The sequence below is a fragment of the Microplitis mediator genome, chromosome 7, assembly GCF_029852145.1.
Source record: "Microplitis mediator isolate UGA2020A chromosome 7, iyMicMedi2.1, whole genome shotgun sequence".
NCBI classification, from domain to species: Eukaryota; Metazoa; Arthropoda; class Insecta; order Hymenoptera; family Braconidae; genus Microplitis; species Microplitis mediator.
In genome coordinates, this window is record NC_079975.1 from 21175861 (window position 1) to 21189712 (window position 13852).

Sequence of the window (13852 nt, forward strand, 5' to 3'; positions counted from 1 at the left end):
GAATGAGACTTTTGAGGTTCAAATGTGGATCAAATTATTCTCGTATGTTTTGAGTATTTTGAGGCTCTAATCCAGATCATGTTATTCCAATTTAGTCCTCAAAGTGGTAAAATTGGTCGTAACTACTACTTTTAGGACTAAACTAGGATAACTTTCTATACTGTTGTCAATCTTAAAAGTCTAAATCAATCCTCAAAAACCTCATTGAAAACTTTGAGACTTGAATCCGAGTTTGTTTTTTGACTCGGGATTTAGAAAAAATGAAAATGTCGTTGATTAATTCGAAAAAAAAATTAATTAAAAATAAATTGTAATTCAAGATGATAAAAATAGTGAAATAAATAAATAACAATGATAAAATCAACGTAATTAATTGATCTTTATTAATTAATATATAATATGCATTATCATTATTATATTTATTTATGAAGACAGAATATATTGCATCTATATTTTACGTTACATCAAATATAATTTATTTATAATTTCAATAAAATTACAATCCATAAACAAATTTCATCATATAGATATATTAATATATTTCATATTTATTTTGCCATTCAGTTTTTTTCTCCGGGGTCATCACTACGTTGTTGTCATTCGTTAATTTTTAATATTACAATTATTTATTATTTTATTAATTCACCTCTGCCTTATATACATCCATTTTAAACTCCAGTTCATTTAATATGTATTATATATATTTTAAATAATATATAAATATAATATAGAATTATTTATAGTTTTTTTTTCTTTATCAATTCTTCTAATCAATCTACATAAATCTGTAAATCATCAGCACATATTACTTTCTTATTTCATTTTTATCACATACAATTAAAAGTATATGCAACTTAATAGTCTTTTAAAATAAATTAAAAATATTATTATCATTAAATAAAAATTCGATAATTCATAGCAAAGCCACAGGTCGTTATTTAGAATTTTTTTTTCTTACCATACTTTAGTCAACATATATTTTATTTGGATATATGGTTTTTTATGAAAGTACAGTAAAATACAAGATAGGAGGGATTAAATATTTGTATATATAATTACATATATTTACTTTTATCATATATTAAAAAAAAGCATCTTCAGTCAAAACTTCTAATTTCAATTATTTTTATCACTAAATCATTAAAAAATATGAATTTTCAATAAACTGAAGAAAAAAATTCATATCTGATAGTATATGACTTTTTTTAAAACCATATCTGATGGAATTGACAGATAGTTCTATGAAATCATTGTCAAGAAGGAAATAAATCATGATATGAATATATATGACAATATATGATTGGATATGACAGTCATCCATATATGATCGTATATAAAAATTTACTGTATATGATATTTGTCAAACGTTATGTCAAAAACCGATTCATAGTTAATAATCATATATTGCGATTTTGCTGTTCAGATACAATCACATACGATCATATGACAAACTAATATCGAGACGATTGGCAACGGAATATTAAGAGACCATATACAATCATATGCAGTTTTATTTGATCATATATGGCTTTGTGTGGTTTTCGAATTTAGAACCATCATATATGTCATACATTCAATGTTTATATTTGTTCTATACCGAATATATTTTTTTATGCATGATCATAAAATCAGAAATTGATTTTATATGATTATATATGAAAAATTGGAATTAAATGAATGAAAATTTTTGTGAAAATTTGAAAGATTTTTTCAAAGTATTTATATGATTTATATGGTTTCTTAGAACGTCGTTACACATAATTGGATATACTTTAGGGTGGTCGTTAAAAATTAAATTTTCTCAGACGTCCGATATAAAGCTTTTTTTTAGTGAAAAAATACGTGGGGAATTTGGTTTTTTCGTTTTAAGTAAAAAGAACACGTGTCGCAGAACGATCAAAGTTCATTTTTCGATACAATTGCGGTTTTTTTTTTAATATCTCATGAAATATGCAGATTAAAGGAAAATACCATAGACACAATTTTGTAGGAAATTAAATTTTTGATAAAAAAGGTCATGTTCATTTTTTTTATAAAATGTGTATTTATGAAGATATTTTTAAAAAACTTTTTTAGATCTTATCAATTAAGGATTTTAAGGATAACGAATGTTTAAAATAACATTTTTTTTTATATATAGACAGCTTCGTAACTCGTAACATATCAATCATTAATGCTTGTTACAGTTTCTATCTACTTAGAGAAATGTTATTTTCAAAATTTGTAATCCTTGAAACGCCAATTCATCAGATCTAAAAAAAGTTTTTTCAAAATATCTTCATAAATACACATTTTATAAAAAAAATGAACATGACCTTTTTTGTCAAGAATTTTATTTCCTACAAAATTGTTCCTATAATTTTTTCCTTTAATCTGCATATTTCATGAGATATTAAAAAAAAACTGCGATTGTATCGAAAAATTAACTTTGATCGTCCTGCGGCACGTGTTCTTTTTACTTGAAAAGAAAAAATCAAATTCCCCACGTTTTTTTTCACTAAAAAGAAGCTTTTTCTACGGCGCCTGAAAAAATTTAATTTTTAACGACCACCCTAATATACTTAAATAAAAATTGTTCCTCTTCCAGCCTAGAGAATATTAATATGTTTTAAATCACATATATTTAACCGATGTTCCTATTAGTGGGAACTATTAGTTTAAGTAATCAATACTTTGTCCCAATTAAACAAATAATGGATGTAGAAATCAATAACTGATAATATTTATAAATAAATACAAAGATATTAGTAAAGTAGAATAATAAAAAAGACGAAATATAAAATAAGTAATTAATAGTTTGTGTGACTGAAGTATGGTACCAGTTATTAATAAACATTGTTGTAATAAATGTATTAATTATCTGAAGTTTCGAATTTAAACATCTTCGTTTCAACCACGGATTCCTATCATACAATGACACAGATAGGTTTTATTTTTTTATATTTAATATATATTTATATTTATAATATAATAACTAGTAGTAACATTCAGAGAAAAATATAGTGCCTATTTTTTTTTTCTAAGTTCATAAAATTTATAATTCTTCTAATTTTTTTACCCGGGAAAAAATACTCAGATATGATTATATCTCAAATATATATATATATGAGTACTCATAACATCAAAGATATACGATCATATTCAGTCATATATGGATCTAAATGATCATATATGACCATACATGTTCATATATGATCAGATAAATTAATTTTTTCAGTTATTAGTATTCATATATTTATAGATATCACGCACAATATCATATATAATTATATCCGATATCATATATGACCATATATGATGAAATTGTATGTAGCAGACATCAGACAAATTTAAAGTTATAAATAAATAAAGTAAATAATTAATGAAATAAAATTTTTAAAAAATGCGCATTTAAAAAATTTTGAAATTAGTGAGTGCGTTTTTTACAAATTTTATTTTTTTCAAATATTTACTCTTTTTATTTGTAATTTTAAATTTCTCTGATGTCTGCTACATTCACACGCGTCATATTTGAATATTTTCGCTCGGGTATAGTCTATTTCAATTCATTTTTTCAAACAAAGAAACAAACAAGTAGTGATACAGTAACGTAAAATATTTATTATTTTAAAAGACAATTAATACTGACACAGGTTTATTATTAAAGAAAGTATCTAACGTATTTATAAATTTGTCAAAGGTTTTATTAATTTTTCGTGGATTTATTTATTTTATTTTCCAGATTTCAAGTAAATAAATATAAGACAATTTTCCATATTACTGGTTATCTGTGGAAAATATTAAGTAATTAGTATTATTATTATTATGGATTTTAATTATTCATAAATATGTAAATAAATTGGTAGTAATCAATTAGTTAAAAAAAATATATTTTTTTAAATAATTGACTTACTGAATTTAGAAGAATTTTCATTTTTAATATCAATAATCCTCTCATTATTATTTTTATTGTTATTTTTTTTATCAAAGCCATTAGTTACTGATTTATCGGTATTATCAAAATTTTGTGATACCCACTTTTTACCGCGTACACCGACAAATTTACCACGAATTTCCCATCGTGGAATTTTTTTACCTCTCATACCAAAAAAACCATAGGATGATCTTTTGTCAAAATGTAAGGGGGTGTCAATAAATCTTGAATCTGTAATAAAATTTCAATTATTTTTACACAGCTAGAAATTTTGTGTTGAATTCAACACAAATGGTCTGTTGCAAACGGTCTACACAAATTTTTGTATTAATTCAAGACATTGCATTTGTGTTGATCTTTAACACAAATTTTATATTAAATAAAATTGAACACGTAAAATCTGTTCTTTTGACAGAAAATTTGTGTACATTTAACAGAACATTTGTGTAAATTTAACACATTTTTCGTGTTAAAATCAACTAATAAACATAAACACATAACCTACACGGAAAAAAATGAACAATATAAATTGAGAATGACAAGTAATATAATGATAAAGTGATCAGTAAATACCGTCATTCTAAATAGTAATTTTTTCGTTTATGATTAAAACGTGAATAATTACAGGATAAGTATGAAAATTTATTGTCTATGTAAAAAAAATTACTATTTGAACTTTAAAAATCGTAACTGATACTTAGAAAATAGACGATACGTATTATAAAATTTACTATTTGAATGTTAAAATTCCCCATATTGACAACCGGGTTCCGGGTTATAATTTTAAATAGTAATTTTTAAAGTTTTTTTTTTCCGTGAACCCTAGCAGATCCGAATTACGGAAATTACCGTAATTTACGATATTCGGCAGAATTACTGTAACTTACAGTAAAATACGGCAATCTACCGTAATTTGCCGTAAATTACGGTAAAATCCCTCAAATTACGGTAAAATACCGTACTTTGTCGTAGTTTGCCGTAAATTATGGTAATTCTGTTGGATACCGTAAATTACGGTAATTTACCGTAATTCAGATCTGCTAGGGTAACAAACTCAAGTATACTGATCTACCTTTAGTAGAACTTATATCAATTTAGCGAACAATTGAACCGGGTCAAAAAGGTATGAAAGTTATCTAAATTTAATTGTAAAATGTATATCCCGTGTAAAAAAAATTGTTAAGAAAAGGTCAAAAAAGTGTTGACTATTCTAAACTTCAAAACGTGACACAAATACGAACTTTTTTTGAACGCTTTTTAAACTTTTAAAAATTCAAGAGAAATATCAATAAATATCCTCACATTATTAAGATATGCTGAAACGAAAAACGTTCAGAAATAGTTCAAAATCAGTTTTTTCTGAACGTATTTTGCACTGAAAAATGTTAATTTGTAGTATCATGTCAAATGTTTTTTTCTGTGTGTTTTCAGAAGTTTGAAAATTGTTTAAAATAAGTTCGTCATTGTGTCAAGTTTTGAAGTTTAGAATAGTCAACACTTTTTTGACCTTTTTTCAACAATTTTTTTTTTACACGGGATATTTAATTGTAAATAAATTATAATCCAAATTTCTCTTCAGACAATGCTGCTACAATGCTTTGCTTGTTTATAGTAATGAAGAATCGCGCGGAAACGTTTAGTCAAACAATACAAATTTTGTGTTAATTTTCGAATAACACAAGAAATGTGTTACATTCTAGATTTTCTGATCAATTAACATAAAAAACCTGTTAAAGTAAAATAACACAAACGGTTTGTGTTGAATTAACAGATTTCTGTGCTAAAAATCAACACAAAAAATTTAACCAAATAATTTTTTAACACAAATACACAAAATTTCTGACTGTGTAATTTAGATTGCGATCAATTTTGTAATCATCAAACAGAAAAGTCATTTTTGATCTCTATCATTTACTAAATTATCGATTGTACAGACAGGACTCAATATAATTTTTGATAGGAAATTTAATGCCTTGCAAAATTAAGTTACTTAGAAAATTATAAGAAAAATTGAGACAAAAATAATTGATAAGATGAAAATTTTCTTCTGAATGTCAAATTAAAGGATTTTTTTTTCAACTTGTGATAATACTTCTACAATTAAATTAGTAATGGACGTATAAAAAAACTATAACAGTAAAATTTAAGTGTAAATTGTAATAATTACCCAACGATTTAGGGCTGTCGTGATAACCATTGATATCATAAAAACCAGGGACATTTCTCTTTCCTCTCATTCCAACAAATCTCATATCTCGTTTGCAGCCGTCCTTTTTACCCCGTGTACCTTGAAATCCCACGGGAGCTCTTTTCTCATACTCACTTGGGTCCACAGGATACTCATAATAATTTTCTGCTTCATTTTTTTTGCCTCTCATGCCCTAAAGTACAAAAGAACCCAATAGTTAAAATATCCAAGGCTTCATTCTAATTCAAAGAAAATTCAAAATTCTCCTATTGTTTTCTTCCGAAATTTGTCAGGTCTTACGAGGTCTTTACTGAATAACTTAAGAAATTACCGTGCATTAGCAAATTTGTAAGTACAATAGACTCAAGACAAATTCATGAATGAAAGGTCTGATTATGAATGAAGGAATGTTTTATGCAACAGGTAGATGGAAGTGAAAATTTAAATGGATCGCGTTATAGTGCTGGGAAAATAAGAGTATAAATAAATATATGTGTGAAACTGGATTATTCAATGAATAAGTGAATTTTTTCAGGGGAGTAAGTACCTGGAAGCCCATTATAGCCTTTTTTTGAAGCTCCTGGAGTTCATGGAAGAGAGCTTTCTTTCCACGCATTCCTTGAAACCCCATCGGGGCCCTTTTCTCCCACTCAAAATTTTCGTATTCGTCTTTTTTGCCTCTCATTCCTTGGAAACCCATCGCAGATGCTCGTTTTTCGTAATCATCTAAATAATCATTGAGCGACGTTTTGTCTGATGGAATCCCGTAATACTCAGCCCTTTTTTCGATTTCATCTAAAATCTGTTTTCAAAAATTCAAATATTTATCGTTTATTTTTTAAAATAATTTTAAAAATTATTTGCCCGAGTTACTGATAAAAAAAAGTTTTGCTTTTGTCAGTAGGACCCAAAGTTTCCTTTTCTCAGTAACTAAAAATATTTAATGATTTATTAAATGATTTACTTCTTCAATTGATTTTTTTCCGCGCATTCCTTGAAATCCCATCATCGCACGCTTGTAATATTCGTCTTCCAACGGCGCATCTTTTTTGCCGCGCATCCCTTGAAAACCCATCGGGGCCCGCTTGTCATACTCATCATCATGATAAAATCCGTCATTAAAATCATCAGTTAGTGATGATAAATATTCATCTTTTTTTCCACGCATTCCTTGGAAACCCATCGGGGCGCGTTTTTCAAATTCATAGTCTACCAAATTTTCCATTGAATCTGGGCCCGTTGGGTCTTTTTTTCCTCTCATGCCCTAAGCAAATAAATATTAGTGTTAATGTTATCAATTAACCAAATACTTAATTAATAAATAATTAAATATTTTTACTTGAAAACCCATAGCTGCACGTTTAGAAAATTCATCATCATCCAAATTATTAGCGTCTTTTTTACCTCGCGTACCTTGAAAACCCATTGCAGAGACACGTTTTTTTAAAACGTTGTCATTTTCATTAGTAATAATATCATTATTGTTATTATTAAATGCCGTGTCTTCGGCAATTATCTTAGTTACTAATAAAACACTGACAATTATTGAACCGACATACATTCTGTAATAGAAATTATTTATAATGAATATTAATTTTATAAAAAAAAATATGTAGCCATTAAATTGATAAGAAATGAATAAATGAAATAAAAATATATTTTTAGAAATAAAATCATAAATACTTACAACTCATAAAATAATCATTTAAAAAATAATAACGAACACAAAACATCATTAATTAAATAAATTAAGAAATTATAATCTCATTCAGGGAAAGGGGAAGGTATAAAACGCATCATTTTGAAGCTAGAAGACAATTAACAATTTTCGGATTGTTTTTTTTTTAAATTGAATATAAAAAAAAAATTCAAAAATAAACACCTGTAGAAAATTAGAAAAACTATAGGTGTAATTTTCTAAAATATTTTTTTTTTAAATTTGTCGTTTTTAAAAAAATTCAAAATTTATTAGACGTCAGCCGATTTCAGTATCAGATAAAACACGATCCTGAAGTTAGCAGACAGTTACAAATTTTCGGATTCTTTTTTCGGAAACAAATAAATTACAAAAAAAAAAAAAATATACACATGTAGAAAATTTAATAAACTATGGCTGCAATTTTTCAAAATATTTTTTTTTTCTAGTTAATCGTTTTTAAAAAAATTAAAAAACTGTCAGACCTCTGCTAAGTTTAGTGTCATGATAAAACGCATAATCTTGAAGTTAGAAAATAATTAACAATTTTTTGATTTTTTTTTCAACGACAATTACAAAAAAATAAAAAATATGCACATGTAGAAAATTAAAAAAGCTATAGGTGCATTTTTTTAAATATTTTTTTTTATATAATTTATCGCTTTTAAAAAAATTCAAAAATTATTAGACCTCGGTTAATTTCAGTATTATATAAAACGCACCCCCTAAAAAATGTTAAAGAAGAATTTGATATTAAAATGACTCAGTCATAGGTAAGTATTTAAAATGTGGGGCAAAATGAGCCGACGTTAAAAAATTTTTACTGTTGCCTCTATGGGCAGTTAAAAAAAAATGGGCACTCCGTGTAATTTTAATTTATGAAATGTATGAGGTTTATTTGGCCAAAATTTCTCGAAGAAATTTCAGAGTTTCGGCAGAAATAATTTATTGGTAATTTTATAAAATTAGAATAAAAAATTTTAAATGAATTTGGTGAACTGGAAAATGTTGAATATACTTTAAGAATTATTTGAAAAAAAATGTAATATTTTAAAGGACGTAATGGAGTTAAATAGTCAAGGCACGTAATGTGTGAATAATCAAGAAGTTATTTCATTTTTTTTTTGACGAACCGAGGATTAAATTTTCACATCTGTTCTCACGTTATTTTTTTTGTGGGTTTTATATTTAATTGTTACGTTTTTCATTCATTTTAAGTTGTGGTAAATATGTTTTGTTTATTTGTTTATTTTGTAGAATGTAAATTAACGCGAGTGTTTGCTCTAATTGATGCGAAACCAAGAAGAAGCCATGGAATATCAAGTACGGGATAAAATGTAATGTTAATATTTTTTTGTAGACGGAGAGAATAAATAAAGTGTTTTATGTTAACTTTGAAATAACAAATAGTATTTGCATTATAATATATATCAAGTATATAAATTTTTTTGATTTCAAGGAGTATGCACTTGAAAATATTTTAAATAATTTATGTGACACTAAGAATATTTATGATGTAGAAAAATCTGATGACTGTGAGCCGAAACTAATAATTTCCCTTTTTGGAAAATTTTTGATTTCTTTAGCGGGAAATTAAAAAAATCCTGGTTTTTTTTATTTAATTCATTGTGTAAGTAGTCAAATAAGTAATTGAATAGTCTAGTTGCTGTTGGTACTTTGATAGAAAATTGAGAATTTACAAAGAGGGAATTTTATTAAGAGGAAAAGGATTTTGTAGCTCTTTGACAGAATGCATGTATATTGAAAGTGAGGAATTTCATAAATTTGGAAGGCTAAAATTGTGAATTAAATATATTTAATCAAATTATGCAGGTGGAGCAGACTAATATAAATTTCTTGAAAATTCGGTTAATTTATACACAGGCATACTTGATAAGAGTGACAAGTTTTAGCTTTTACCAAAGAATTTACATTAAAATACGTTTATAAAAAATGGAAAATCAAATTATTAAAAAATTGAATAAAAACAAAATTTAATAATCGTTTGTTCTAAAGAGATTTTTATTATTTCAACAACTTTGTTGTTAGATTTCCGGCATAAAATCGAGGGTCGAGTCCCTCGAGTATTTTCAGTAGCCGTTTCATCAATCGTAAGATCAGTTACATCCAATAAAATATCCAAACAATCACGTTCCGACCGGATCTTTTCTAGACATCTTATATTATTCGCACGTGTCATTCAATAATGTATACATTCACCCGTGCAAAAGTGAGTTATAAAAGTTAACACATTTATCACTTTATTCTCACCCATCGCAGCTCTCAATAAATCCCACCTACAGTAAAAACTTTCATAAGTTATTAATTCTTTGTTTTTTTTTTTTTTTTTTTTTCGCGCCAAAGAAATGGAGATATATTTGTTTTTAAATACTATGTATAATAGTTTTTACCATACTAGGGTATACTAGTAGAAATGCGTCAAGTCACGCGATACTTTCATGTCATATGGGTCGATATAACTGCGATGATAAGTAAAAGGTAAGAATAAAAAAAGGAAAAAAATGTACAGAAAAAAAATATACTCCCTCAAGTGAATGAGGGAAAATTTAAACCTACGACATAACTTAAATTCTCGTATGCGCGTATACATATATATATATATATATATATATATAAGTATTAATATATTCCTGAGAAGAATGTGAACTCGCAACATTGATAATTAGAGGTGACTAATTTAATTTTCCCGGTTTTTTTTTATTTGAATGAAACACAAAAATTTAAATAATTTTTGAAATTAATTTTCCCGCGTAAAAACTTCAATGCAGACTATCTAAAAAAAAATTTGTAACTCTTCCTATTACATGTCTATATAAGTATGAAATATATGAAAAAAAATATTTTAATTAATTATAAGGTTATGAATAATTAATTAAAATAATTTTATATAAATTAATTAAAAATATTTATGTTGGAAATAATTAATAACTCTTGAGCTTTCATAATATTTGATAATTATATCATAATATTACGATGTAGTTACAGTAATTAATTAAGTAGTGGCAGAGATAATTAGTGTTGATAGGAAAATTAATAATTTATTATTAAATATTTTTTAAAAGTATGAGATAACTGAAGCTATCATTTACGGTAATGGGACTTGAGAGCTTGAGACCAATTTATATATTTTTTTGGAGGGTAAACATTTGTGTAAGCAGTTAAGGATGAAAATTTTGTAATTAATGGAATTAAAATTTTTGAAAGGGTTAAATGAGGGAGTAAAATTGAGGAAAGTTTCAGAGTACTAAAGGATATTTTTCTTTTTAGTTTTATTGATTGGCTCATCAGCAAAGTATGTTTTATGTTAAATAAAAATTTACGATGCAAATTATCCGCTTAATGGGAGATAAAGTTAAAATAATAATTTCAAAGGATTCATTTTGCTTTTTAAAATTTTTATAGTTCAATCTAATGGATTTACATGAAAATTGATAATGACCTTTTTTGTAGGAAATTCAATTCCCTTAAAAATTGTAGACTTGTAGTTTGGTTACAATTTTAATTTAAAGTTCGATCAGTAAAAATATCAGTTAAGAAAAAAAAAGGAAAACTTTCTTATCTTAATAATCAAATTTCTGTCTAATCTATCATATTAACAAAAAAATAAATGAATACCATTTCTATAAAAAATTAAATTCCCTATAAAATTATATCAATGCATTTTTCTCATATGTTGACTAGTTTGTCCAGAATTTGAAATTTAACCCTGAAGTCTGCTTTAAAAAGAAAAATTTTTTTACTATTTAAATTTGAATTTATCGCACTATGCATCAATAATTTTTAATTAAATCAATCAGTTGTTTATTTAAATAAAAGATAATGGAATTGATACCATAATAAATTAAAAAAAAGAAATATAAATAAACTAAATAAAAATATTTAGCTCGAGCATTAAAACACCAATTGAAATCCACAGAGTCGATTCATACTCCAGGTAAATATATAAACATCGATTTAATCTACATGTCAATTGAATCATAACTCAACAGTCACAGCTACTATTGTGGTTTGAATCACGTCCTGAAATATGTATATATATATATCAGAAACAAGTACTTTCGCCTTTCCATGTTTAATTACTACAGATTACATTACACGAGTACTATATATGTAATATATATATTATCAATTAATTACTTAATAAGTTCTTTGATTCGATTTATGTATCATGACGATTAATAATTTTCTATTATCACGTTTCGGTAATGAAGAATAATTAATTAACTAATGAACGAATGGATTAATTAATTAATTAATTAATTATTATTAGACTAAATTGATTATAGATTTTTTTTTATAGACAAGAGTTAAGTAAATAGTAGCGAAAAAATTCGATACACAGTGATCCGTTAGAGATAAGAAAAGAGCAAAGACAGGAAAAGTGCAATAAGCTGCCGTTTACTTTCACTTTAATCTTTTTTTATCGCGGTATTAAAATCATAACCACTTCAAATTTATCAACTTTATTTTTTCAAAAAAGTTTCATTAATATTATTATTAATAAGTAGTTTGAAAAAATGAATAATTGATTATTTAATTCATTAATAATTGAGTGGAAACTTTTGTTGAAATAAAAAATTTTTATTTCATGTTATATTAATATATGAATAATTTATTTAATCAATTGAAGAGTAAGATAAATAATAAGGGAAGTAAATGCATTTGAAATATTTTGAGTATTAATTAATAGGTAATTTTAATTGTTAATAATGAGGGTAAATGTTCACGGTATAAAATATGTAAATTTATATCATTTGTAATTTATAATGTATGACTGTCATAAAAAAAAACGTTAATTATAATTGTCATTTTTAATGTTAATTAAAAAATAAACGTAACTCTTTCACTTGAATTAATTAAGTGGGTTCACTAAATCGTGATTATTTTTAATTAACATTTATTTTGTGAACCTTAATAGAAAATACTTGATAATTTATAATTCTTTTAATTAAGGTAAGCCTAATGTTAATTATAAATTAAGTGCAACTCTTCCGCCTTTATCATATGAATTGTTCAGCAAAGCTCAATATATGTAACCACCCGAGGGTATAGAGGCTAAGGGTGACATGATAACTCCCACCTTAATCATCATTTCCATCAACCTCGCCGTCATTATCACCTTCTAACTTATATATAACTCATCTTATATAACATCTACTCAAGCTTGATGATACATATTATAGTTCTTCAGCTTGCGTACTTTACCTCAACGAGCTTTAAAGTCAACGTTACCAAGTTATGTACTTACTTCATAATATATGTAGATAGGGAAAGGGCGGGCAAAACGGAACCGCTAAGGAAATAATGGATTTTTGTGAATTTTCTCATCTGACTTCCCTTAGTAATTAAATCAAATTTCCAGTTGCCATAGAAAAAAATTTTTCTCCAGACGGGCAAAAGAGACGACTTTCGAAAAAAAAGTAAAAAATATGACTATTACTTAGAAAAAAATTGTTTATATATAATCCAAGTGAAGAAAGAGATTTGCAATACTGTTGATAACTAAAGCCAGCGAAAAAATAAAATTATTGAAGATAATGACTTGTATAAAATTTAAATATGGCGTAAAAGACACCGTATGTATTTTTTGTGCCCAAAAATTACGTGCACGGAAAAAAATTAATAAATAATAGTAAAAAGTAGAATCTGTTATCAATAATTAGTACTATTATGTACTTAATGCAAAGTAGTTTACTAATTTTTCGGTTCCTCATTTTTTAAATTTTTCTATGCTTATTTGAATAGTAATAACTGTAGATAGCAATTTATCGATTCTTTTTCATATTAATTTTAATATACGAAATTACAAATTTTGCTCTTCTATGTGTATCAAATTTTAATATAAATATTTGCCATTTTGTAATATATATAATGATCCTAGTTTGATATTAGTATCGAATATACTAATTTTAAGTCAAAAATAAACAACAAACTTTTAAAATTCAGAGCGTCATTTTTTTCCGTGTGGACTAAAAAGTTTCTGAAAACAAGTTTTGGAAAAAAACATTTTTACTAAATTTTGGGGGTGGTCCGT

General features: G+C 25.7%; 1 protein-coding gene across 4 annotated transcripts in view; it reads right to left on the minus strand.

The window, feature by feature from the left end:
- Window positions 1-366: 366 nt before the first annotated feature.
- Window positions 367-13852, minus strand: part of LOC130670892 (tachykinins) — a 59567-nt gene continuing 46081 nt past the window's right edge. For 2 of the 4 annotated variants that reach the window (XM_057474503.1, XM_057474504.1), the window contains exons 2-7: window positions 7441-7663; window positions 7066-7365; window positions 6649-6903; window positions 6081-6294; window positions 3893-4144; window positions 367-3767 (exon numbers count right to left, since the gene is read on the minus strand). In XM_057474503.1, coding sequence (XP_057330486.1) covers window positions 3757-3767; window positions 3893-4144; window positions 6081-6294; window positions 6649-6903; window positions 7066-7365; window positions 7441-7662 — 1254 coding nt within the window. In that variant the 5' untranslated portion in view covers window position 7663 and the 3' untranslated portion in view covers window positions 367-3756. The remainder of the gene's footprint in view (window positions 3768-3892; window positions 4145-6080; window positions 6295-6648; window positions 6904-7065; window positions 7366-7440; window positions 7664-13852) is intronic. The other 2 variants (XM_057474505.1, XM_057474506.1) reach the window with 2 other exon arrangements.